This window comes from Varanus komodoensis, unplaced genomic scaffold (assembly GCF_004798865.1).
Source record: "Varanus komodoensis strain SLA01 unplaced genomic scaffold, ASM479886v1 scaffold34_1, whole genome shotgun sequence".
Lineage (NCBI taxonomy): Eukaryota > Metazoa > Chordata > Lepidosauria > Squamata > Varanidae > Varanus > Varanus komodoensis.
Genome location: NW_025335854.1, coordinates 8,532,232 through 8,558,855, shown reverse-complemented (window position 1 = coordinate 8,558,855; position 26,624 = coordinate 8,532,232). Strand labels below are relative to the sequence as shown.

Below are 26,624 nucleotides of genomic sequence, written 5' to 3'. Positions count from 1 at the left end.
CTGCGGGGAATTTTGCCTCTACGGGCTGATTCACTGTGCTGGGGACATTTGAGGAAAGCCAGAAAGATACGCTGCGGGTTCAGACGTCAGCATAAGCACACGCTTCGCTCCGAGATCGTGCAGCCTGCATAATTCTCCTTCACTGCGTTAAGCAGAGATGCCTCCTCCAAGCAAGCCCACCTTCTGCTGAAAATAAAGGTAGAAAGTACAGGGGGGATGGCGTGCTGGCAGCGTCACACCTCTTACCTACCAGAGATGCCCCAGGTGGGTGAGTGTGAAGGAGAATTTCTCAGCCTCGTTTTATCTGTGCGTCTGTCTTCTTTAGGGATGGACCATCCTGGGAGCAGGGCGGGTGGCAGGGGCAAGAAGCTACCAGAGGAACCGCGGTGCTAATGTCTGTTCCATTCCATTCCACCTCTCTTTGCCTAGAGAGGAAGTTTTCAGCATTTTTCAGGTGTCAGAGCCCTGCCTTGTATGCTCTGCAATATCCCACTACAAACAGGCTCTGTCTCCTCCTCCTCGAGTAATGTGTCTTGGAACACATCTGTCCATCAAGTTTCCAAGTGTCCAGATGTTGCAAATCAGTTCCTGGCTTAAAAAAAAAAAGATCAAGGTGTGTTTAAAATGCACATTTGAGTATTTTATGAAACGTGGTTACATATAGGTCTTTAAAATGCACATTCGGACATAAAATACTCTGTGTATTTTATGAAAAATGTGGTTTCAGACAGGTCTTTACATGCAAATTCTGGTCATTAAAATGATAGTATTTGTCTAGTATAGTAATGTCGCAATTTGACAAAATGACCTGCACGTCGACACGCTTCAGAAGTGACCCAGATGAGACGTGCACGGATGCGTCCGTTGCTCCTGCCTCGGGATGCGCCAGGCGTGTTGCTGGGGTCTCAAGTTCCTCCGATCTGCTTGCTTCCTCTCGGAGCTGGTGCCCCGGGCTGTTTTGCTGGGGAGGAGCAGCAGTGCCAACCCGTGGCCACATCCGTATTCCCAGAGGAACGGCTTCCAACAAACGACTGACTCGCCCAGCCGCTCCAGCCTGGTGCTCTGCAGCTCCCATCCGCACCAGCGGTGATGACCAAGGGCCAGTGATGATGGGAGATGGAGTCTCCATCATCTGAGGGCGCCCGGCCAGGGCAGACTGGACTAGTCTCACAAGTTTTAACTGAACGCCCCAGACTTTCCGATCTTGCTTTCTGTGTGCCTTTTACCTCCTTCCCCACAAGCGCAGGAAATGGTGACTAACGGGTGGGTCCGTGCACAGAAGTCCCTTTTCATAATATGGGTGCCGCTGTACACAAAACCCAGTGCACTGAGGAGAAGCCCGCCTTCGTTCTTGGCTAACGGTGGCTTTGCATCCCGTCCCCGTACTTGACTGCAGCATCAGCCCTTTTGATGTGTTTGCAACAGCGGCCAACAAAATATTTCTAGACCACTCCTAAGCAGTGCCCAAAAGCCCTTTCTTCCTGCTGTCTAGAAATATGCTAAGACTATAAAAATACCTTGTATTTTATGGGCTTTTGCAAACCACCCAGAGAGCTTCAGCTGCAGTGCGGTGCAGGAAGAAGGCAACACCAACCGGGCCTGCCTGGGCAGCCTGAGGTCGTGAGTCCTGCCAGATCTCTCCAGGAAGCCCCTAGGCTGGATGCCGAAGCTGCTAGCCCTCAGTCTTGTCTCTGAGCAACGGACATTCAGTGGCATATAAGCTTCAGTTCACCACCCTAGCTAATAGCCACCGGGATGTTTCCTCTGCCACGAGTTCGTCTTAGCCTCCTTTAAACCCATCGAAGCCAGTGGGCACTGCGACATCCCTGGCTGCAAATCCCACAAATTAATTATGCAGTCAGTGGAGAAGGGCTTCCTTTGCTCTCCTGCCAGCCAGCTTCACGGGATGACTACCAAGGTCGAATATTATGAGAGAAGGAGACCAGCCTCTCTCAGCTTGCTTCACTGTCCACTGCGTTCCTTCTGTTCCACTTTGGAGGAACTGTTTTACTCACGTAGATGGCAAACACAAGGCTGTTGTAAGTTTTGCAGCTCGCAAAGACCTCATATAGAAATAAATGATGTTGCATACTATACTTTATGAGTTACCTGCTCAGAGTATTCCTATGTCACCTCCTGGCCTGGGCCACAGTCCCAAGTATATTTGCCTGTTTTTTTTTTTTTTGTTTATCTGTGGACCAAACTAAATGTTGCATACATTTAACAATAGTACAATAGTCTCCTTTTCTGTTGAAAAGAACATTCTGGAGGGGCAGGAGAAGAAACTGGAAGGCCACCTGAGTGGGATGGTGTGACCTGGTGTCCTGAAGCAGCAGGGGGTGGACTTGATGGACTGCTTGGCCTCTACGATTCTGTGCTCCTGAGTTGCAGAGCATTGGTCCTGATAAAAATCCCCGTGAAGCTCTGTTGTTTACATTGCTCCACTGCAAGAATCGACAATGTATTCCTCCTCTCTGCTTTGTATTCTTTAACCAGCTGCTGCCCCATAAGATGAGTTCTCTTATTCCATGAGGATTAAATTTGCTCAACGGTCTTTGGCGAGGGACTTTGGGAAGTCCCAGCAAGCAGCGTCCGCTGGATCACTTCTGTCCACATATTTATGGACCTTCTCAGAGAACTCTGAAGTTAGTGGGACAGGACTTACCTTTGAGGAAGCCATGCTGATTATTCTTCTACAGGGCTCGTTCTCCCATTTGCATACCAATTTTGTTCTGAATAATACTTTTGACCAGTTTACCTAGAACAGATATTAAGCTAACTGGCCGGCAATTTCCTGGATCCCTTTTTAAACATTGGTGTTATTCTCCAATCTTCTGATACCAAGAGCATGTTATACATATAAATTCGTTAATATATATAAGATCAGCAATTTCATATCTGAGTCATTTAAGGACATTAGGAAGAATCCCCTCCAGACCAATGTTTTATTAATTTTTAGTTTTTCCACAACGTCTAGAACTTCATCATTAGTCATTCCCCTTTGCTCCAGTTCTTCTAATTCCATTCCTAAAAAAATTTCGGTGCAGGCGTAGCTCTTGGCCATACCTTCTGCAGTGAACACAGATGAAAAGAATTTGTTCATCTTCTCTGCAATCCCCTTCCTTTAGTACTCCTTTAACACCATTATCATTCTAGCATCAAAAGGCCAGACAACACCTTAAGTCTGATATACTGAAAGGATTCCTCATTGTTGGCTTTGATGTGGCTAGTGATACCCTACTCAAAAGGTCTTCCCCCCATTTTGATTGTCTGTGGGCATCTCCTTGTGCAAGGTAGTGAGCCCGTCTTTTTTATCTTTTGGACAAGTCTTCCATTTCCTGAGTGAAGCCTTCTTTTCTCTAATAGCTTCCCCGACCTTTCTCCTTAACCAAGCTAGAGATTTCTTGGACTTGGCGCTACCTCGCCTAATCCGTGGCTCAGATTCTAGCTAAGCATCTGTGGTTTTGAGTAACTGCCAAGCACTTTGAAGGGTTTAGCCCCCTTGACTTCCCTTTTCAATTTCTTTTTTTTAACCAGCGCCTTCATGTTAGAGAGGCTGCCTCTTTTGAAGTCAAATACATCTCCGCTGGACTTCCTTGGTCTTAAATCTGATAGCGCAGGCGCCGATACCTGCCACATTCCTCTGCATGGCAGTGGCAGTCTGGTTGCATCTCGCTTTGATGCAGGCTGCCCCTCTTGCCCTAGAAGGCTTCCCAGTGCTTGCTTTAAAGCTCCTCAGCTTCGCCCACCTCGCTGGCCCGGTGCGTGGAAGGGAAAGGACTTCAAAGAACACTACTTTGGTGGCCCTGGCTTTTAACTTTCTCTTCAGCAACCTAAATCTAGCCTCCAGGACTTTGTGACTGCTTTTCCCTGCACCGCTGGTGCAGGTATGGACCGTGGGCAACCAAATAGGACCAGCAGTAGTGAAAAGTGCCTCTTTAGAAAGCCATGTGTGCACAGTTGTTGGCTGAGTGAGCAGCTTCCTTTTCTTGGACCAGAAAGTGGGATTCGGCCCTTCGTCAGTGCGTGCTTCATAGCCACCCTGGCGTGAGGTCAGAGTGTTCTCGATCTGCCTTTGGTACATTCGTTACTTGAGTGCCAATGCCTTCCTTGGAAATATATGGCACACAGGTAATGGACCAGGGTAGCAGAGCGAACGGACAGTCTTCCCAGCATTTCTGTTTTCCTAAGAAATACTTAAAGTTAAACAGTGTTGTTCCAGCACAGAAGATGTGGTTACCATATTTTCTGGCCAAAGAATCTCTTCCCCTTACCAGAGAGATATTAATGAGTTGGATGGAATTCAGGGGAAAACCACAAAAATGACAAAGGCCCGAGGAGGCAGGCTTTGCTCGAGGCCCCTTTGCACAAGCCAAAGCTGATAGTTTTGGGATGACGAAGAGAGAGAGGCGCAGTAACAGTAACCCCTGCCTGGTTTCACAGGGATTTGGATGGGAATCCGAGGGGGGGGGGGGCCTTGTTGGGAAGGATGCAGAGTGGAACGGTCTCCTTGTGGGAATATGATCTCCTCAGGAGGCACGAGGCTCCAGCGCGAGCGGCCCTCTCCTGTGGAATGTGCCGCACGTGGGGGTGGGCACGGCTGGATGCGCTCGCGCGGAGCCATTCCATGCCCGTCGGCTCGGGCTCTGCACCAAACAAGGCTGCGGCTTGCCCTGGGCGTAAACGGCGTGGATTCAGCAGTTGGGCATGGTTACTTGTGCATGGCATACGTGCATTTTTTAAATACTCCTTTTTAATGCTGCAGGTAGAGCCTTGTTTTGGATTTGCTACTCCTGGGAAGAGTATCTGTGCAAGCAGAACCCCTGTTCCAGTGATTTACAGGTTGCCTGGTTGCCTCCATATGTTTTGGGCTGCAGCTTTGAGAATCTCTGACCATTGCTCATTGTGCTCAATGAAATGCTCTGAACACTCTACATTATTAGCTCCTTTATGGAAGCTTAGTGTTAGGTTCTGACGTACAAAACCATTGTGCTGTTACCAACTAGTGTATCTGGGTGGACACATTCTAGGATCTTGAACTGAATGTCTCAGTAATTGGCTGGAATTTGTGGTCACTAAGTAGAGAAATCGTCACTAAGACAGGATTGGGGTAGGATACTCAATATAGTATTGCAGAAGTACAGGACTGCCGGAACAAAGAGGGCAGGCAGTGACTTGGTGTAGAAGTAGGTTTGTGTTGGGGAAAGAAGGAGCAACTGGATGGGAGAGAAGAGGAGAGGCGGACAGAGTGGCTGGTTGGGTTCCAGCTGGATTGGCTGTGCAATTGAATCGAAGCAGCCTTGGCTTTTCCACGGTTCCAGGGAGGCAACAGGCGGACGTCAGCACTGGGAAGGGAGCTTAGCTGTAGCGTAGGCATTACCTGTTCCGAAGCAGTGGGGACCCATCCTGGGAGGCCTGCTGAACTCTGGGAATTGGTCTTGAAAACTGGAACTTCAGTGTTGTGTGGGTTGCTCCTTAGGATACAGTAGGAACCACAAACTGGGTGTCAAGCTGTGAGTCTGTGTTAACGAACAAGAAGGGCTGAATTTTTGTGCTGACCAGAGGTGGAACATGTGCCAAACGGATGGAAGAGGTGAGATACATTAGCTAGTGCCAACTGATGCACTTGCTCCTACAGATAATTCCTTTTCAAAACCTCGGACCCCTTCCCCTTAATATCGGAAGACTGGCAAAGGAAGGGTAGGCGAAATGTGAGCATTTAGGTTTTCCCCCATTGGCACCTAGTGCAAAAAGATGCAGCGTGTCGAAGGAAGGATTGGGCCTATCTGGGAAGTATTTTATTGGCAATAAAGGACCAAGTGTTTGGTTTATCCCTGCTTCTTGCGCAGGCATTTCCTTCTCTGGGCCTGGGATGGCCAACAAAGGAGGCGTCGACTTGCGCGCAAGCGGAACCTGGCAGAGCACGTGTTGTTCGCACATGCTCGCTCTCTTGCCCTGGCTTCTCAAGCCGATTTAGAACGGTTGACGCAGGTTATACGTTCCAAAAACAAGCAAGCGAGCAAACAAGCCTCTGCTTGGCTTATTTTACTGGGCAAACCAGAGGCTGGCGAGAGCATTCGCATGGCAGCAACACGAAGCCTGAGGGCAGCAAAGCCATTTGGCTCGCGCATCTCGGAGAATGTTTATCTCCTACCTCTGCTTACAGTTTGGCGATATTTATGGAAAGCTGGGACAACTGGGGTGGGGAACCAAGTCTGCAGAGTGGCAGAAGGAAGTTCTGGGTGATAGCAAACAGTCTGTGTATTTCTCACTTTCATGAAAGCTTTTCAAGGAATTTGGCCGCTGCACTTAGGAATGGATGGTTTGGCAATTTCTGATCCATTTTGCAGGTCGATATGTCTGCCTATAATTCTTTCCCACCTTATTTCTGTGAATCGGTATTTTTAAATCCGCACAAATACATCTGAAATGCCTTTTCTTTCAAAGTACACGCTTATACATGCCTTCTCCCGAAAGCACACATCCTTGAACACGTTGTCTTTCAAAATGTGCATTTCAAAGCTATTCAAACGCAGGTTCTGAGCTGAGAACCAGACCACTTTGGGCATCCTGGCAGAGAAGAGCGCCTGTGGGTGGCAGTGCTGCAGCCCGCACATCGGTCCGCTTCGTAGGATCCCATTGACCGGGCGGGAGGGGAGGTCTGCCTGAAGCCAGAAAGCAGTGCCTGGAGGGCTGTGGGCCTGCCCGCTCAGAGCCCCTTGCACGCGCTGCGGGGTGGTTGGCACTCGTGCCGGCCCTGGGAGCTGTTTCCGGGGCAGGTGTGGTCAGCGGCCTTTTCCTGTGTCTTTGGTCCCCCGCCTCCAGGAAGATCCTCAGCATCCGTTGCCTGGAGAGTGGCTTCTGGGAGGAAGGCGGCTGTGTCCCCGTGGTGTGCAAACCGCCCCCGCCCGTCTTCGAGGGAATGTACAACTGCACCAACGGCTTCGAGCTGGACAGCCAGTGCACCCTGGCCTGTGGCCTGCAGAGCATGAAGGTACGGCGGGCGGCTTTCTGTGGCCGAGTGGCGAGTCGGCGATCTCCCTCGGCGGGGGCATTCGGGCACCTGCATTCCACAGCATTTGGGCTGTGTGCTGCGGCCGAGCTTGCCAATATTTCTGGAACTTGACTTCCTTCTCTAGTAAAGCGAGGGCAGCTGGACCCCTGCAGTGGGGGAGGGGGGATCATGAGTGCATAAAGGTGAGCACCCCTTCCCTTCCCTGGAGTGGCTTTTGCCCACCGTGAATGGGAAAGCGCGCCACTGTTCAACTCATGGGTGCAGTCAAGACATTTGGGGTGCTTCCAGATGGAGGCATCTTTGAACAACCAGCTAGAAGGTGCTGTGTACCTGTAAGAGCCCCCACACCGGGGAAATCGCCATCTTTTCTCAGTGCAGAAAGAAACAGGATGGAAGAAAAGAGAGAGGATCGTGGGAAAAGCGGAAGCATTAGGTGTCTTCTGAACCAATGAATGAGATGGGGCAGTACCCATAGTCTCACTCTCTCTGCTTCTGCATTTCTAATCAATCATATGATTGAGGGAGAAGACAAATGTGTGTATTGGAAGACAGAAGGATATGTACACACACACACTTCCCGCAAGACATTTGCAGTTGAAAATGGGTTTAGTCTACCAGCGAATCTCTCCCCCTTTGAGCCTATAAAGTTAGCACCGAAAGCCGTGGGGTCAGAGGTGTCTTTCTGCAAACCCATTACTGGAACACCAATAAAAATGTGCACGACGCCAGCCTTGGAAGCGACGACTAGTGCTGGTTTTGTGAAAGTCACCCTGGATGGGGGAATGTGGGTTGGCATTTCCCATCGTGAGTCTGGCAGCATAAGAGCGGTTTTGAATTCCTTGTGTCTCACGAAGAGTTACTTTCTCGTTGTGCTGCAGCCTGCTATCCTTTGCACTAAAGATGGTTTGTGGTCGGAGGAATTTAAATTGTGTGAAGAGCTACAAGGGGAATGTTCGCCCCCCGAAGAGCTTAATTCAGTGGAGTACAAGTGTGAGCAAGGTTATGGAATTGGTAAGAAGGTCACTCTCTGATTAACCGTCTCCGCGGACCCCTCCCTGCCAATCCCTTTTCCTCATTCTTCGAGGAGAGCTTTCCCCCATCCTTGGCTGAGTTCGTTTCTTTCTCAGAAGGTTGGCAGTGAATAAAACCTTGGCCTTTTTTGTGCTGCTTTCTGCTGCCACGTAATGAAGCTTGTTTGATATTTGCGTAATAGCAATGCTATATATACTTCTGATTTTCCTCCTGCAGTGCAAAAGTCAGGTGTTCTTGGGTTGTAGACAGGTGCCTTGAGCAAGCAATAGGTCCGAAAACACCTCTCTTCTGCATCTGTAAAACATCTGTCCCAAACAACAGGAAGGCTGAAGTGCAGAGCCAAGGCGGAACACTTCTGGGAAGGGAGAGAAAATGGAGGTCATGTGAGATGCAAGTCCTAGGGGAAACAGCAAAAGGCAGTACAGGAGGAATGGAAGGGAAGCAAAACTGGGTTCCTGTATAAATAATGTGAGGTATTTGCACTGAGCATCATTTATTCCAATTTCTTTCAGTGTGGGAAGAGGCCGAGTGCTACATGGGGCCTTGAAGCCAATCCTCACCAACCACTAAATTTTTAAATTTGGAAACGTGTGTAGCTTATGAAATTTCAGTGGCATTGCTACATATTTGCAGCACAAGCTGTGCTGGTTTAAAGAAAGCTGAGATACTGAGAAATTCTGCAAGCCCTCTGTTCTGTGGGCTTTCTGCACTCCATCAGAACTGCAGCATGTGACCCACAAGCTTGGTCACATATCCCAGTTGATAAGTGTATTGTTAAAATATAGAAACATAGAAACAGAGTGAGTCAGAAGGGGCTTCCCGGGCCATCTAGCCTGACCCCCAGCTCCAGCCGGCTCCACTCACGACATGCCCACCATGTGCATGTCTGGTCTATCCTTGAACACCCTCACCAATGGGGCCTCAACCACCTCTTGTGGAAGCCCATTCCACACCCTCGGGGTCCTGACTGCTTCCTGGCATCCAAATGGAACCCTGGCTCCCTGAGCTTTGCTCTGTTGGAGCACGTCCTGCCTTCCTCTGCAGGGGAGAACAGGTCTCTACCCATCTCCGTGTGACACCCCCTCACATACCTGCATGTCGCCAACAGATCCCCTCTGAGTCTCCTCTTCTCCAGGCTGAAGAGACCCAGTTCCCTCAGTCTCGCCTCATACGGCATCCCCTGCAAACCAGCCACCAACCTTGTGACCCTACGCTGCACTGACTCCAAGCTGGCTACATCCTTTCTGTAATGAGGGGCCCAAAACTGAGCGCAATACTCCAGTTGTGGGCTCACCAGAGTCGTACAGAGTGGTAGTAATACCTCTCTCAATCCAGAAGCCACACTTCTGACTATGCAACCAAGGGTGGTGTTCGCCCTCTTGGCCACCGCATCACACTGCTGACTCATGTTCAGCCTGCAGTCAACCAGCACCGCGAGGTCCCTTTCACAAGTGCTGCTCTCCAGCCACTTGTCCCCTAACCTGTACTTATGACACCCATTCCTATGCCCCAAGACCTTGCACTTATCCACATTGAACGCCACCCTGTTGTCTCCTGCCCACTTCCATAGTCTGTCCAGATCCTTTTGGATCTGGAGTACCTGCTCCTCAGTTGTGGCCACTGCTCCAGTTTTAGTGTTGTCTGCGAATTTGATCAGCAGACTGTTCACCCCTTCTTCCATGTCATTGATGAAAAGATTAAACAGGATTGGCCCCAGGACAGAGCCCTGGGGGACCCCGCTTGTCACTGGCAGCCATCCCGATGATTCCCCACTAATGGTTACTTTCTGCTTTGGGTCAGTCAACCATGCCCTAATCCACCGGACAGTGCTCTGGTGTATCCCAAAACTCCTCAGTTTCTCCACCAGGATATCATGGGGCACTTTGTCAGAGGCCTTGCTGAAATCCAGGTAAACCACATCCACTGCATCCCCTCCATCCAGCCATCTCGAAACCTTGTCATAGAATTCCACAAGGTTTGGCAGGACCTGTTTTTGCGGAAGCCGTGTTGTGTGGCTGCCAGCCTCCCTTCCCTATCTAGCATCACTAGATCTCTCGCTATTATGAGCCTTTCCATTGTTTTTCCTACAATGGACGTAAGGCTAACCGGTCTATAATTCCCCATGTCCCTTCTACTACCCTTTTTGAACATTGGGACCACTAATGCCACCCTCCAGTCCTCTGGAATGTCACCCGTTCTCCACGAGGCCTCAAAAATGGAGGCCAGCAGGCGTGAGAGAACCCCGGCCAACTCTCTTAAGTGCTCTCGGGTGTAACCCATCAGGAGCCCCTCAACTTCCTGTGTTTTCTTCTGGTGACAAGAAACTGGTCAGGAAAATAATTTTCCTCTAATTCGTTCCACAAGATTGGTACCCACAGGAGAGCCTTGAATTCAGATGATTCATTCTGCAGAAATAGAAAGAACAGGAGAATCAACAAATCAGTATAACTTACTTATCACATTTGTTTCCTAGTCTTTCTCCAAGAAGCTTAGGATGGAATAAATGGGGGCCTTCCAAATTTTATCTCTCAAGAATCCACGGAGGTGCGTTAGGCTGAGGGAAAGTGACTTGCTGGAAAAACAAAAAGCAGAACAGGGCAATGCCGACTTCAGGCCAGCAAGCAAAGAGGCAAACTTCAGAAGGTGCCAAATATGACTCCGGTCTTGCTTTTTCTCTTAGTTTCCTAAGACACCTAGTTCATTATGAGCATAATGCAATCTTCATTGGAAGCAGTCACTGCTTCTTTGTGTAGTAACTGTGAAAAGGGGACGGGGACCCATTTGAGTTGCAGCAGGAATGGCCAGCTTGAGGACTAGGCACCTGAGATGGTCCAGGAAAGGGTTGGTTTTCTGTCCCTTCAGGCGTAGAATTTTGCCCTTGTACAGGTTTCCTTGGGCTGATGGGGATGGCAAAGATGCTTCCTTGCAGAGGGAAAAGGGTGAGCTGCGTAGGTACTACACAGAAACGCAGAAACAAGGCGAGTCAGAAGGGGTCTCCCAGGCCATCTAGTCTGACCCCAGCTCCGGCCAGCTCCGCTCACGACACGCCCGCCATGGAAGCGGAAAGGGCACTTGAAGGCTGTTCCTGGGCCTGCGCTTGGCTGGTGCATCCCACCTAGCGAGCGCTGGACAGTTTGACCTTGCATGTCTTCAGTGCAGAGCAGCAAATCCTTTGGCTGCCCGATCCCTGGCATGCAGCTTGAAGTGCCAGTGTTAGAACAAATCGCATTGCTGCACATTGGAAAGCTGAGTCCCGCAGCATGTGATCTGCAAAGGAACTTCCCAGCCAGAAGGGGCAACCATCTTTCTGTCTGTGTTTTGGACCACAGGAATTGTGAGGGCTTTATTCAGAAATCCCAAGCATTAATAGCTGCAGCCTCAAGGGGGAACACAGCGAGCATGCAGTGGGCACCGTCTTGCCAAAATGAGATGTTTGCAGTCCAGTCCATCTTGGTGGGAGAATTAACTCCTTCTTATTACAAAGAGTAGGTCTTAAAGGTCTGAGAGGCACCTTTCCTCACGGAGGCCCTTCCGATGCCGGTCCCACTGTTCCGTTCTCCCTACACACAAAAAAGCACAAATCCTGTAATGATGCTGGCAGAAAGAAATGACTTTCCCTGCTTATATAGCTTTAGCACAGCATCCTTTCTTGGCTGTGGGGTTTCTTTTGAGATGTTTTTCTCCCAAGGTTTATTTTTTAAGGGAATGGGGAGAAAAATGGAAGTAAACAAAAGCTGCAGGGTGGAAGCGGGATGCTCAGGGGATGTGATCGTGCGGTGTGCAGGCACGTGCTGGCGAGGGAACTGGGGGAAAGGATGCCATCCGGACTGCTGGCGTCCACCCAGTTTCTCTTCCGTGAGATACAGTGGAAGAGTCAGGACTCTTTGGAGACTGTCCTCTTCAGTCAGTCGTGGGGAACCTTTCTCTCTCAATAAAATACACATTAAGATTCTCCTAGTTCTGAGCAAGCTGCTCAAATCTGTCAGAAACTGCATGGCACATGCAACACTGCTGGTGTGTCGTTCCAGAGTCTCACACGAGCCGCCATGTGAAGAACCTCGTTCTTTGCCAAGGCTTCTGACGCCCAAGAGACTCTCATGGTCCCACTTGGGAAAACAGCATTCTTTGTTTGGTTTCTCCACCGCAGGGGCTGTGTGCATCCCCTCCTGTCTCATTCTTCCAAGAGACCCTGTGGTGCTGCCTGAGAACGTCACTGCCGATACCATGGACCACAGGCTGAAGCCCACCAGAGTCCGGGTAAGAAGGAAAAATGGCCCGGGACCAAGAAGGAGGTTTTTCTAGTTTAAAATCTCTGTGTGGTGAACTGCTCTTAGTCCATGGAAAGTCTTGACAGGCAGCTTTGGATTCTTCTCTGAACCGATGTACTTTTCCATCCCTTTAGGCCAGTTTAGGCAAAAGAGAGATAATAAAAACACGAGGATGATGGAGGAGGGAAGCTAAGAGGAGGCGACAGTGAAGCAGCAGGAGAAGCGGCTCTTTGGGAAGGGCTGCGAGGGGTTTATGGCCATAGCGGCTCCTCCTGTTTCATGCAGAAAGTGATAAACAACCTGCTGTCATTAATCACATGTCCTCTGATGCCGCAGGGGTTTCTAAGGAAGGCTGCAGTCCTTCGGATTGCGCTTGGAACGGCTTCGTCCTACTGGCTGCTGCATATAAAAGCTTACTTCATAAGGATGTCTTGATGCTTGATAGTACTTGCTCAGGAACGTAAGGGTGGACCCAATCCAGCGCCTCGCATTCGGTGGCAACACAGCTGTGGCTATCTAGCATCGTGGTTCCCTGTTTCTAGCATGTGGCACATTATAGTGGGGATCACCCAGGAAGTTCTGCAGTGGAGACAAACGACCATCAGAGGAGCTGGAGAAGGGGAGCAATGGTTGCGAATGGTTGTAAACCGTTGCATAAAGCAGGCAATCCAGTGGCTTGCAGTCCTTCTCTCCTGTAATCACTATTTTCAAGGAAGGAACTGAATGTGCAAATACGCTGTAGATTTCTCACTTGGCTGTGGTGTGGAACTGTGCATCAGCTGGATCAGAGCTTGACTTCCTTCCAAGCTCGCAATTCTGGGAAAAGAAATGCATATAATATGCATAAGAAGGGACAAACACAAAATGTATTGTTGGAGGAAGAGGTGAAATGAAATGTGGCAAGACTATTGGTTTGGAAACAACTCTCGATTCGTGTTTTATTTAGCTGCAGTTCCATTCCAAGCTGTCTTGATATGTTCTGGTTTTGGTCTCCTGAAATTTTGGCCACAGTTTCCAATTTCTTGCTAACTGCAAGTTTTGACAATATCATCCTGATTCCTCTCAGTGGAATGGCTGAAATGCTTCAAATATTATAGTTTTTTTGTTTTCCCTGAATTGGGTCTGTTGAGGTAAATATTTCTGCAAATTAAGCACGCTGAAGGCACAAAGAAGGGAGAAACTGAAGCAGATAGTGCTTCGGGAGCCAGTGTTCCCGGCCAAGACGCCTCACTCCTCCTGGGAACTTTCGGGAAGTGCAGGCAGAGCTTTGCGCCTCTGGACTCTGCTGTGTGTCAAGTTGAATCAAGGCCGCAGCCGGAGAGAGGACACGTCTCCGCAAGGGAGGGTGGCCTCCCGTGGCAGCCCTCCGCCAGCGCTCTGTGGGGCGCAGAGCCTTGAGTTGGAAGGTGACCTTGAGCTGGGGTTCTCCCCCTTTGAGAAGTACTCTCTTTCCAGCCCCCACCCCCTTCATGATGTGGAGGTGTCCTGGGTGGGGAGGGCTACGGGAAGACAGCAGCAAGAGGGCCACGGGGAGCAGGCGAGTTGTTGTGAAACCAAGTGTTGCTCCCTTGCCAGGAGCTGTCCCCAAACTGCACGTTCTCTCTCCGTTTCTTGGTCCCCCTGTGCATTTTTTATTCGCTTCTGGGCTTGATTGTCTCCGACACTTTGTGGCAACTTGAACCCTCTTGGCTCTTAAGGGGCACCTGCCGTACTGAATGGAGTGGGGTGAGGCAGCCAGCAAAGGGGACTGGAGAACTTCAGAATCCTCCACCGAACTGGACCGGGCTAAGCAAAGGCAGGTTGACAGAAATGAAGAGGTTGCAACTTAGATCCAGCCTCTGCACCTTTTAATTTTGGGGTAGGAACTAGCAGCTTCAGTTGAGTAGATATTTGTCAAGAAAACATTTAGCTGTTGCAGGCATACAGCTTTTCCTGCTGAGTACTCCTCCCAAAGGTTTCTGTTTCCTGGTGCTGCCGAAAACACGAAAACAATATATTTGTGTAAGTGATCCTGGCTCTTTTCTTGAATCGGGTGAGAGCAAAGGCCCTTCAGGCATTTCTGAACCAATTAGATGCCCAGGTAAGTTAACAAACATGTAGTCTACAAGCAGGGAGTCGTGTGTGTCGGGTGTGTGTCATACCATATTCACACAATAAAATACAGATTTGTGATAGGCACATGTGTTGACAGTGTGTGTGCATTTTGGCTTTTTCTTTGCAGGATGCATTCAGCTTAATGGACAGTTTCATCTCTCCAGAACTAGATTAGAAGCCTTGTACTCACTAATTATGCATTCCCCCCCCCACAAGAAATCCAAATGCCATCCCAAGAAGGATCCCATCCCCTGCGGAGAATACATTTTAGTAAATTTGCAAATAAGATTGGGTTTCTGTCAGACTGATAAAAGTGCATGTTACAAAACTACCTGGAGTTTTGCAAATTTTGGTTCTAGAATGTGAGAAGGTGCTAAACCTGCTCAGGAAGACTTATTGCAGTGGATAAAAATCCAATAAATACATAAATGAGATAGGAGTGTAAGAACAACAAACAGTTTATGGAATGAGGCTATCCAGAGGCCTTTGTGAAGGGATCCGTAGACAAGCACCTTATAGAAGCTCCTGCTTTTGCATCCATCACCAATACTTTCCATATTGATCTCCACAACCGTGAGACCTAAATTGCAATCGAGGTGCACGATTTTAAGTGGAAATTTAAATTCTTCACCAGTGGAATCTTTTAAAGGTCATTATTGCAGAACCGAATCGCTCATTGGCCATTCAGGGAATAAGGAATACTTACGCTGATGCACATTTAAATCTGCCTGGGATAAAAACGATCCTATGCATGTTTGGCCACAGGGCTGGCTGGGAGTTTCTGGGACTTTTCTCTCTCTGAACATGCGTAGGGTTGTGTCCTCGGCCAGATGAATATACCCCTGTAGGGTCCCCATGAATCTTCTTTTCTGTCTCTTCAGAGTCTGGTCTGCACTGGAAGACTGGAGTGGCATCCAGATCCAAAAGCCATGCATTGCATCGCGTCCTGCGAGGTAGGCCGCTCCTGCGGGCACACGCCTGCGCCGAGGGGGTCCCGGGTGTCGGAGCCTCCTTGTTCCAGCTGCCGTGTGTCGATGGCGTGACGCAGGGTTGTCCGGGAGGAGTTCCTCTCTGGGAGGCAGAAATGTGAGGCGCCTGTTTGCCCACGGGAACGGCACTCGTGGCCTCCCAGTGCCAGTGGCGCTATCTGGTATGGGACAGCAGGTCTACCGATCTGGCCGTTTAGGTCCCGCGGAGACCTGCTCTCTTGTGGTGGCAAAGGGCTTCTGTGCCCGAGGCACTTAACCTGTCCCTTTATCGTACTTTCGGCTTCTTCCCCCGCGGTTTTCCTTTTCTACCGCTCTGCAAGTTCCATTGCACAGCCACAAGGTGGCATGACAGAGCTGCCCACTTTTTGCTCTGGTGCCTTTTGCTCGTGGAAAAGAATTGCCTCCTTTCCTTGAGCTAAAATTTAAAAGGGTGTGGAAAGGATTGCCAAGGACAGGAGAGCCCTGGGGCGGGACGATGCCTTGTAAAACACCTGCGAACCACTGTGAGCGTGGAAGCATGGGGGCACAGTGACTGCCTTGCCCGGAGAAGCCTGAGAGATTGGGGGGCCCTCAGGATCCTTCCCAGCCTCCCCGTGAGAGCGCTGACTTCATCAAGAGCTGTGTCTGTGTGCCTTGAACGACGGCTAACGCTAACCACGGCGGTACCGTAACCAGAAATTGACACTGTTTGCTGGGTGAGAGGGATCCTAGCCCGCTTTGTTGAGGAGTCTGGAAACGGAGCACTCAGACACGGTGAGGTTTGTGCTGGGAAGAGGGAAGCCTCGGGAAATTTAATCGGCATTCTCAGTAGCCAGGGATTTCTGGGACGTGTCATTCCAGGAGCGATGACTCTGCCACCAGCTGATAGGACCCGCCAACCTTAATATAAAGATACAGACCTGCCGTTTGCAGTGTGTGGTTCTGGAAAGACTCCCTGGCCTAACCTGGAACAAACCCCCACAGGTGACTTGGCCGGGTCCGCTGGATTGGTTCTGGTGCTTCTTTCTTCTGGGTCTGGAGGCAGAATGAAGGGCGCCTTTTCTCCCCCCCCCCCCCCGCCTAGTAATCCCTCTGCCCCTTTCAGCCTCTCTTCGCCTAGCGAGCCAGTGAGCGAGGAGGGAGGCATCTGCAAACCCCAAGGGGGGCAGGGGGAGAAGGGGGAGGCATTTGGAAAGCTGCTCGGGAGGGAGGGGCGGCAGTGCCTTGACAGCAAGAAAACCAGACGGCAGAGTGGAGGGAGAGCGAGGCACTGAAATAGAATGGGAGTGGAGAGCGGGCCAGAGTGCAGAGCGACCTGGCGGCTGGCCGGAGAAGGAAGGGAGAAGCCGCTTTGCATGCTCCTAGCGGCTGCAGAGCCCCTCTGCCCGTTGGGGAGCTCCTTTGCTTGCACAGTGCCCCATTGGAAGAGCGGATCTGCCCTGCTCCACGGCCGAGGAGGGGTGGCCGGCTGGGGCGCACAAGCCGCACCCGGCCCGCTTGCCCCTGGCTGAGCTCCCAGGGTGTTGGCTATTTATCTGGGTGGCCTGCGCGGTGCCCCGGGACAGCCGTGCGAGGACCTCAGGCGGCCGGTCCACCTGTGCCCGGGAGCCCGTGCGCCCCTGTGTGGCTCTCCCAGGGTGCGGGGCTTCCGGCCGCCTTTTTGATTATGTCCGCCCTCCCAGGGGTGTCTTCCCAGGTCTACCCAGGGAAAGTGGATTATGCATCTTTCGATGCTCAGAATCGACGCTGCCGGGGGACAGTGGCAGTCGTGGGGCTGGGAAGCCGGTTGCTGCTTCTCGGCCACAAAACAGTGGATGGACGACCCACACGGAAGCCACAGTGAGGAGGGCCTTAGCACTCCGCGGCCGGCTGCTTTCCCCCTTGAGCCCTGTGCCAGCCACTGATCCCCTGACCGTGGCCCCAGAAAGGAGTCTCCCATGATGGGAAGCCTTGGTGGCAGCCATGAGACAGGATAACCGGGTTCCGCCAGGAAAGGCCCCGTTCGCCTTGAACCCCGGCGTTTTTATGGTGAGATCACCGAGGCCCCCTGGGCGATCACTTACTTACGGCCACCAGGTAGTGGAACTCACCGCCAGCTGCAGGCTTTTAGAGCATACGCAGAGTGTCTTATCGATTCGGAGACACGTGGGCCCAGCAGCTGGGCCGTTGATGACGAAATAAGGGAACAGCCAGAAGAAGGCGAGAGGTCTGCAGAGGGGGCTCAGTACAGTGGCCTTTGGCCGCAGGAGATGACATAGGGCCCACTGAGGCACAGGGATGGCTGTGGGTCTGCATGCCGACAAAGAGGGCGATTGCAGTGCTGTTAGCCTGGCAGCCTCATCGGCCCTTCCCGATCAGCAAAGCTGGAGCCCTGGCAGCTGCTTGGGGAAGCCACCGTCAGCTCCCACCTCTCCCAGCAGCAGCAAATGCCAAACAGTGGCCTGGCTTGGAATCGGGGTGCTTTCTGAGAAAGGGGCGCAGGGTTGATTGTATAGCACAAAGGCACATGTAGGCAACCCTGTTCTGACTTTTCCCAGCACCCGAAGTGTGAGAAGGCTGGAAGACGAGGGCCAGAGGAAGGCTCGACCCCTCCCGGGCTGCCAGTCGCCTTGGTGACGGATGGGCAGGGGCGGCCTGCAGACGCTCTCCCTCCGTGGAGTCCGCTCCTGCGGCCAGCCTTGTTTGCACTGCCCTGCCTTCTGTCCCTCCTCGGTCTCTCTTCTTCCTGTTGCTTCAGCCCCTCCTTCCCCCTCTTCCTGCCCATTCATCTTCCTACATGGGCTGCTCTGTTTATGCACCGTCAGGATGTCTCCTGGCAGATGCCCAGGAGACATGAAGGCTGTTTTGAACGTCCACCTGGGCCGGGAGCAAAGCGCCACAGCACCCGAGGCATAAAGCCCTCGCCTTGGGGCCGGTTCAAAGCCTGGGAGCTCCTCCGTGGCCCAGCGTGTCCTTTCAGCCCGCGTGTAAACTGGGCAGAGGCCAAGCAGGTCAGGGGGCTGCTGTGGCTTTGGAGCTTGCTTTCCACGGCCCCGTCTGTCCTCGGCCTGCCTGAGCGAGGACCGGCTTGGCAAGAGATTTGAAACGGCAGGGCTGTGGTGGGTCCCCGTTTAGCCTGCCCTGGTCTGGCTGGAACGGCAGGTGGAGCTTTCCAAAGGTGAAAAACACCGGGCCCAGCTGCCCACATCCCGGATGGAGGTCCGACTGGGCAGGCGTGACACGGATGGTGTGCTGAGAGCCATGTGGGGTGGTGCTGGGGGCCCAGGACCTATGGCTCTGGGCCTCATTCGGCTATGAAGCGCCTTCGGGAACCCTGCTGTGCAAGCCACCTTGGGTTCTTAGCAAGGGCGGGGTGTAAATGCAGTGCGGCGATGATGATGATGATATGATATCACACACACACCCCGTCTGTCCTGAAGGTGGTTGCTCAGACCCTGGCACTGAGCTCTAGACCTTTTCTACCCAGGGGGAGGAGCAGTGGGAGCCCTCTGAGCACCACGGGGGGCTCTCAGCAACACTCCTGACGCCAAGAGGCCCGGGACAGCAGCAGGCGGCCGCTGCAGATGCTGACAGCTCAGCAAAGGGAAATCTTGCTCCGGGGGAGCAGGCCCCTTCCTATGCTTCTTTTTAACAAGAAAGCTGGCTTTTAAATTTTTTAAAAAATTTTATTTTCTTAGCATATACAAATGCATAGGAACAATGTGGAATAGAAAAAAACTAGTAGAACAAACTGAAGTGGGCAAAATAGACAAAGCAGACAAAATTGCCAAGGGCATTGTGAACAGGTGCAGCCTGTATTGCAACCCCCGAGCTGACTCTCTTCCTCTCTTCCCATGCTCTGTGAGAGTATGCAGAAAAGAAGAAGAAAGGTGGATTTAATTGTTTTGTTTAATCGTTGGGGGGTTGAACTGTAACCTGTTCTGAAGAAAGGGTGTGTGGCAAGGTATTTGCAATAGGTTTTGTGTTAGCCTGGCTTACGAGCGCAATAGAGGGAGTGAAAATAGCTGCATTCGGAAGTCACCATAATCCAGCTTTTTCCCCATTCTGGCTTGCCATGAATGGACAGGCGAGATGCTGCAGGCCGCTGGTTCATTCCCACGGCACCTTCTGGAAGCAGGAGTGGTTGCAGGGAACTGGAACTCTGTCCCTCGAAACCAGGAACTCTTCCTTGCCTTTGGTAATGATCTGGAGCCATAAGCCAAGAACAAACCCTGGTTTATGATCCTGGCTTGCTAGGAGCAGAAGATGCCGGAGTTCTCAGTCTGGCTTACTGATGGGTGCCCACTGGAGACTCTCCTTCTATAAAAGAGCCACAGAGGCGGTGGGAACAAGTTCTGAGCCAGGCAAGAGGGGAGATAGCCAAAACCAGCAGCTGAATGGCCCAGGCTGGTGGAGCCAGAGGCAAGCCAGGCAGCTGCTGAGAATCGGACCACTTTTCCGTGAAAAAGTGTCATATGCCGACGTGGAGAGGGCAGGCCTAGCAGCCTTAATCTGAGGTTATGGGGGCTGAAATGATTGGGACGCTTCAGGCACTCCAGGCAATTGGCCCAAGACAGGAAGAGCCACCTCGGAGGTGCGGTTTGCTCGGTTTTGGAAGGGAGCAAAGGTATTCCGTTGAGAATCAACTTCCCATCATTAATCTGCTTTTCCCCAATAGCCCTAAAACTAACTTAGCTGGTTTTCTTTTGTCTTTCTGCAAGACTCTTCTTTTATACAGCGAACCCCGTGTAGCTCACCAGCTTTAACATAAACCTTTGAGTTAGAAAGCTTTGGTCTTGATCTCCTTGGAAAGGGAGCAGTTCTCACAAACCATGGACAGAGTCCCTGGCTTGTGGAGGTGTTCTCCTCGGAGGAGCTAAGTGGGAAGGCTCAGCCCAGCACAGAAGCACGCTTGCTTGTTCATGCTAAGACATTTTTTAAAAAAAATCTCTGGCTTGCCATCTCATGTAAACCGGGCCAGTGTCTTACACCTCCATTGGCTTTGGCTTTTGCTTTGATCAAGGGAAAGGCTCTCTTGTGGAAGCACCGAAATAAGTAAAAGGATGAATGGGTACCTTAACTTTGCAGATGACCTTAAATTGACTAAAATGAGTAGATCTTGGGCAAGAGTTGCACTGCACGAAAGAGCATGACCGCCAGTCCTGCGGTTCCCCGTTTAACTGGATTCCGTGTCTTTTCTGGCTCCGCCATGCCGTAGCATTCCTGAATGAGCAGTGCTGGGATTAGAGGTTGGGCTGGCAGATACAGAATCCAGAGCAGGAGCTGATGCTTTGTGTTCTGGAGACAGCGGGAGGGCCTCTGAATTTCCAGAAGGTACAAAGAGAAACTGTTGGTGCTCCTCAGAATGCAAAGACCCAGTGAAATGGGGCGGCCATGTATTCTGAACAGACCAAGGCCTTTCCACCTTGTTCATAATGCCAGGCACAGTTCGATCGTGCACCGGTTTAGGCTGGCCTTTGGTCCGACCAAATAGAGCTACTCTTACATTCTTACGCTTGCATGAGGGTATTTTAAAAATGCCGCTGGAGGAAGCCCAGTCCCGTGGTTAATGCCAGAGGTGCTCCAAGTCCTTGCGGTCCCAGAGATGGAAAGACCCTGGACCACCAGCTCCACCACTTCCATTAATTAACAGGGCTGTGAAGAGGGTTCCCTTCACAGGGCTCCCGAAAGAGGCACGTTGGTTTTGCTGTGGCTTGTGCCCAGCGCCCAGCCTTTCCGCCATCCCGCCAGACTGTCTGAGGCTGAGGCTGCCCGCGAATGACTGACCACGGCAGGGTCTGCAAATGTGCGCCATCTGGCTCCCCACTCGCGGGCTCTCCCAGAAGCTGCTCTGCCGCGTAGCAGAGCCGTCCCTTGATCCTAGAGTCTATCTTGACATGCCCACTTGCAGTGGTGCCTCTGGGGTCGCCCGTTCGCTTCCACCCCCAGCGGGCTCTCCCACCTTTGTTGAAGCACTCGCCCCGTGCAGAAGGATCGGAGCAACACCCGGCCGTGTTTCGCTCTCAGTTTCCTCCGTGTCTTCAGCAAGGTTGTTTCTTGGCAGGGAAGGAATTGGGAAGCGGCAGGCGGGGAGTGAGGAAATAATAAAATGAAAGCCGTTTTGCAACAGTTGAACGGCCGAGAATAATACTGGCTCCAAGCAGTGGACACGGGCGCTTCCTCCCGCAGTCGGCATCCCCGGTCGTCCCAGTGGGCAGCTGGAGTGGCCAAGGAGCGCCAGCTCCTCATGTCATCAACGGGCACGTGCCGGAGAGCTGCGCATGGAGAGGTGTGGCGCAAGGTCGCACGATCGCACCACGGGGGCTCTGCAGCCCAAAGACGGTTCCTCTGCAGCCCAGGACTGTTCAGTCCTGCTTTCTTGATCCCTGCAGCCCTCGGGTCGACTCCAGGCCCAGCCTTAACCACCCTCCTTCACTTGGAGACGCTGAACGTGCGCCTGGTTCACAAGGTTCCAGGTCGGCTAAGAAGCCGTGGAGGCTTGCTCAGTTCTCTGCCGGAGAGGTCCCTCGTTGCCCTTCGCGGCATGGCACGTGCCCAAGACCAGGGTGGCTTGTTGCCGGGTTAATAGGAGAACCCTTGCCGTGGGCTCCAGGTGCAGCAGCAAGATAACCCTGGCCGGGTTCAGACAACACGAGAAGCCGCCCTGGCAGGGTCTGTGATGCTAGCCGCCCTGGCATGTGGCAGACTCGCGTGACGGGGGAAATCGGCCACTGAGGCTTGCATTCTCCACGACCACACAACTTCCTTGTTTCAGAGGGGCTTGTTCGGTCGTCTGAATCCAGCACTGTGGCCTGGTGAGCGAGGAACCAACCCACCGTGTCTTGCTCTGAGCTGGGTTTGTCTCGGCAGTCCACTGTGGCTTCTGTTCTTTCCCCTTGCCGCTTCCCGCTCTGCATTTTGCAGCATGTTGCCCTAAAAGATCTGAAGGTCTAAAGGTCTTCGCAACTTTTGTGATCTTCTTGTTGGCCCAATAATATGGATAATATGGATGATGATGATGATGATGATGATGATGATGATGATGATGATGATAAGGATGTTGGAATCTTTGCCCAGGGGATTCCAAAGTGTTAAGAGCCCATTTATATGAGACCAGGGGTCACGGAGAATGCGATTAGTGTGCAAGCATTGCATGCACGCTGGTCGCGTGGAAATGGGCTCACCGTGTGTGCTGGTTCCTCCCAAGTGATCGGCTGCTCTGGCAGAAGCTTGCAAGCAGACCTCTCCGTATGGCAAGTCCGTTGAGGCACCGAGGACTGCCTGGTCACCTTCTCGATTTCCATTTTTCAACTTGCACAGGGTGCCTCTTTACAGAAGACCCAAGTAATTACAGGGTTCGAAGGATCACTAATCCCAGCATGAAAACGAAGTGTGACTGTGCTGGTGAAGCTGCCATCTGGAGGTTTGATCTGCATCCGTTTAGTGCAACCAAGGCATGATTTGAATGCACCGCTGTGTGGCAAGAACCGGCATTTTCTCCACGGGAGCAAATCCTCGCTGCTCTCTGAGTCTCGCTGTTCTCGGGAGGTGGATTCTGTCCTTCTGCTCTTGGCTTGCCGGAGCTTTTTCAGAGCGCTCGGATCAGATCGATTTCCCTTTGCAGCACATTCCCTGTGGCAAGGAAGGAGGAAATAAAATAGCTGCAACTCGAAAGGCGAATTACATCTGGTATTCACAAAGGATGTTAGGCTTTTTCTTAGGTTCTGTGAGGGCCACCTACCTGGAGGATAATTTTGTATTTGCTCACTGGAAGCAGACCTTGTGTCAGGGCCGGAGCCTGCGTGACCTGGCAGGTGCTCGCGGAGCCAGGTGTGCGTCGTGGGCACTGGCAGGACGCGCCGTGGAGCAACTCTGCAGCACAGTGGGAGACCCCATGACCAGCATCCGGGGCCTCCCTGCGCCGCTGCCCCCAGCCACAGCGGTGCGGTGGTCCCGGGGGCTCCTTGTTCCCCCCGCCCCGGCCCGCCTCGCGCCAGGGTGTCTCGGCCTCGCTGCCCTCCCGGGCTTCCTCTGAGTAGACCCTGCCTCGCTCCAGCCCTCCGGTGAACTGACCCTGGAGCTGTGCTCTGCCCCCCCAGCGCGCCTGCAGATCGGGCTGCCCTCCTCCGTGCCTTTGACCCGGCCCGGCTGACCTGGCCTGGGCCTCTGGCCCATAGGCAGCTCCTGACCCTGGCGCTCTGCCCTTCCCTGTCACTGCCCACAGCCTGGCCTTCACAGCTGAACAGATTTTGTGGTTCATATTGCAGCTGTTTTCTCTCTCTCTCATACTTCCTCATCCTGAAAATGAGCCTTCCACATACATCCCGACAAGCCACCCGCTTACAACAAGCGTTACTTGTGTGGATGATGAGGAGGCTTGGCTAGAAGGGGGATTTTGGATCCTCTCAGGACACACTTATTCCCGGGCAATCCGTTGCTCCTGATCTCTGAGCAGGCATGTGTCCGGTATATTTTTGTACTGTGCGACTTCTCACTCTTACTTTTGAGCTGAGATGGTAATTTTAACCTTCTGGGATACATTATGGTAGACATGCAAAACAGATTGGAATGTTCTTAGTTCTTGCTTTTGATTACTAAAGACACAAATGAATGAATGCTTTCTTGGGAAGCAGAGCGGTTACTTGCAGTCCCTGGATTTTTGTTGCTCAAAGACCCCTGCCATTTCAGGGACGAAACTCAAATTCATATGAATGCCTTCTCAAAATTTTTGGTGACTCCTGTTGCCATCGAAGGTCCTTGGTAACCTGATCTGGTAAGCTGATCTTGGTAAGCTGATCTGGGGAACCATTGCTTGTTCTTCTGGCTGTGAAAAGTTCGCGCGGTAACCAGTTGGTTGATTCCAGCGTGCTGCAAGATTCTTCATGGTTTCTGACCCAGTGGTGGCCAACTTTGCTTCTCTCTGAACGCTCGTTTCTCTCTCTCGGTAGCCTTTCCAAGCGGACGGCTGGTGTGACACCATCAATAACCGAGCCTATTGCCAGTATGACGGGGGCGACTGTTGCTCCTCAACCGTCTCATCCAAAAAGGTAGGTGAGCGCAGGCACTGCCTCTTTACAGCGGGAGCCGAGATTTTCGCTTCCACCAGGATGCATTTCCCATCAGGCACTAGGTTTTGGTGCTTCCGAGCAGTGGTTGGCCTTCGTTATCGCATCCAGTCACTCCTGGCCTCTGGTGAGCCACGTCTGGAAAAAGAAACGGGACAGCTGAGCGAAGCAGGAGCGATGTGGGAAGGGTCCACTTCCGCTGAATACCAGCCAGCCTGAAATTAGCATCGCGTCTGTTTAGGGGGGCCTCCAACCTGGGGACAGGCATGGGGCGGGCCGAGTGCGTGGAGCGCGGCGAGGTTTCATCCCCCAGACATGCCGTCTCCCAGCTTGCGTAAGGAGCTGGGGCACTCGGCAGCGGAAGGGGGGCTGCTCTGCATCATCAGCATAACCCACGTGGACGGCGCTTGCACGTTCCTCCTCGGGCCAGGTGGTGGGTGAGGATCGCACACGATGCAGGCCAGCCCTTGGTGCGACGTTCGCCCAACTAGGAATTGTGTGGATTTTCACGAAAGGCCAAATGGTACATGCAGAGGGCTGCTCTGGATTGGGGCCCTGGTGTGGAGGGAGGGTTTTTTGTTGGTTTGCCTTTCGCCTGTTTTTAGCGCTTTATCCCCCTGATTCGGACCTGATTTGGAGGGGGCAACATGGCTTGGCACAGAAGGTTCTCTGGCTGACAGGGGCTCTTCCAGGGTCTGAGACTGGCTCTTTCCCAGCCCTGGAAACAGGAAGTAGCACGAACGGACTTCTGGAGCATCAAATAGTTGAGGAAAGGTTTCCGTAACAAACATGGTTGAACCAACTGGGCGGAGGGTGGGGAGAGCCCTTCCTGGACGGCCTCGGTTCCTGAATCCACACTCTTCTCCCGTTCCTTCAGGTGGTCTTATTTCCCAACGGCTGCGACCAGGACGAATGCACCTGCCGGGACCCAGACGCCCAGGAGAACCAGTAACAGCGACCACAAGGCTTGTGCTGCCCGGGTCGGCCCTGGTGGGAACGACAAGGGCCGGTGGGGAGTGTGAGCGCGGGGAGGGACGAAGGGGAGGCAGACGGAAGCACACGGGCCTCTCGCAGGAGGGTGGGGAGAGGAAGAGGGCGCACGGAGCACACGCCCTGACCGGCCCAGCTGGATTCGCTTCCCGTCGGAATGGACGCCCAAGCCAAGCCCTCCCATGGCCCCGTCGGTTCTGTTGGCAAACTGGCCCTGATCCGGCTGCCGGGCCGCCTTCCCTGCGTTACTGTCTCCGTGGTTTGCCACCTGCAACTGTCTTTGCTCTGAATGTTGTCATTTTGTCCCCCACCCCCTTCACTGTCTAGGGCTTGGTTTAGCAAAGGGGGAAGATAAACACGATCTGTCTGCAAATATTTAAGCCTAATTTTATTACAAATCTATATTATATTTTTATTTGCTGTTTATTAAGCTGAAATGTGCTGCTGTGAGGTACAGTATGTGAGGAAATGTGGGGTCACCTAAGGGGAGGACTTCCCAGATGCTGAGGGGATGCCGAGGGCCGGTGCCTGCAAGAAGCCCCATTGGGCTTTGCAGGGCCAGGCTGGACTGCGTCAGGCTGCAGGTTCGGGTCTTCAACCCCGCCGCCCCCCATAAAAAGCTCTTCTTTGCCCACTGTAAGTGCGGGAAGAAGCACCCTCCTGGGGTGGCCCAGTTTGGGGAGACGGTTGCCGCCCAATTCCACCCGTTGTACAAAGCGCGACCAGCTGGCACGTCAGTGTAACAGGAGAAGCCCCAGCCATCGCCCTGCTTGCCAAGGCCACGGGCCACCTCTGTAGAGAGGCCTCTGCTGCCCGCGAAGCTGCTCCCTGCTCTTCTGCACTGAAGTCTCATGAGCCCAGGCAGACCTGCAAACACCCCACAGGTTTCTGGTCCTCAGTGTTCATATTTACTAGGCTTGCTTTCTGGGATGTGAGTTGGAAGAGAAGCTGTTCTTCTAGCGCTGCCCTGCTTGGCACTGGGGGGGGGCAGTCTTCCCTCCCCACAGAGGTGGCATTGGAGAAGCCTGAAGGAGGGGCACCCAGAGAGGTTTTGGAACCGCCTCCTTTCCGGGGCCTCAGCTCCTTTTGCGTGCTAGCGCTTGCTGCCGAAGACGATAGAACTGGCCGGTGCTCCAGATCGCACCGGGACAGCTCTCTGCGCCAGGGTGCCGTGTTTGCTGCCCAGGTGTGCCAGGTCCTCTCCCAGGGATCT

General features: G+C 52.4%; 1 protein-coding gene across 1 annotated transcript in view; it reads left to right on the top strand.

Moving 5' to 3' along the window:
- The window catches only part of PAPPA2 (pappalysin 2), a 106,236-nt gene extending 80,863 nt beyond the window's left edge, over positions 1-25,373 (top strand). Inside the window, exons 18-23 of the mRNA XM_044439142.1 lie at positions 6,826-6,994; positions 7,894-8,026; positions 12,195-12,304; positions 15,291-15,362; positions 24,305-24,403; positions 25,299-25,373. Of these exons, the coding sequence (XP_044295077.1) occupies positions 6,826-6,994; positions 7,894-8,026; positions 12,195-12,304; positions 15,291-15,362; positions 24,305-24,403; positions 25,299-25,373 (658 nt within the window). The remainder of the gene's footprint in view (positions 1-6,825; positions 6,995-7,893; positions 8,027-12,194; positions 12,305-15,290; positions 15,363-24,304; positions 24,404-25,298) is intronic.
- Positions 25,374-26,624: the final 1,251 nt, after the last annotated feature.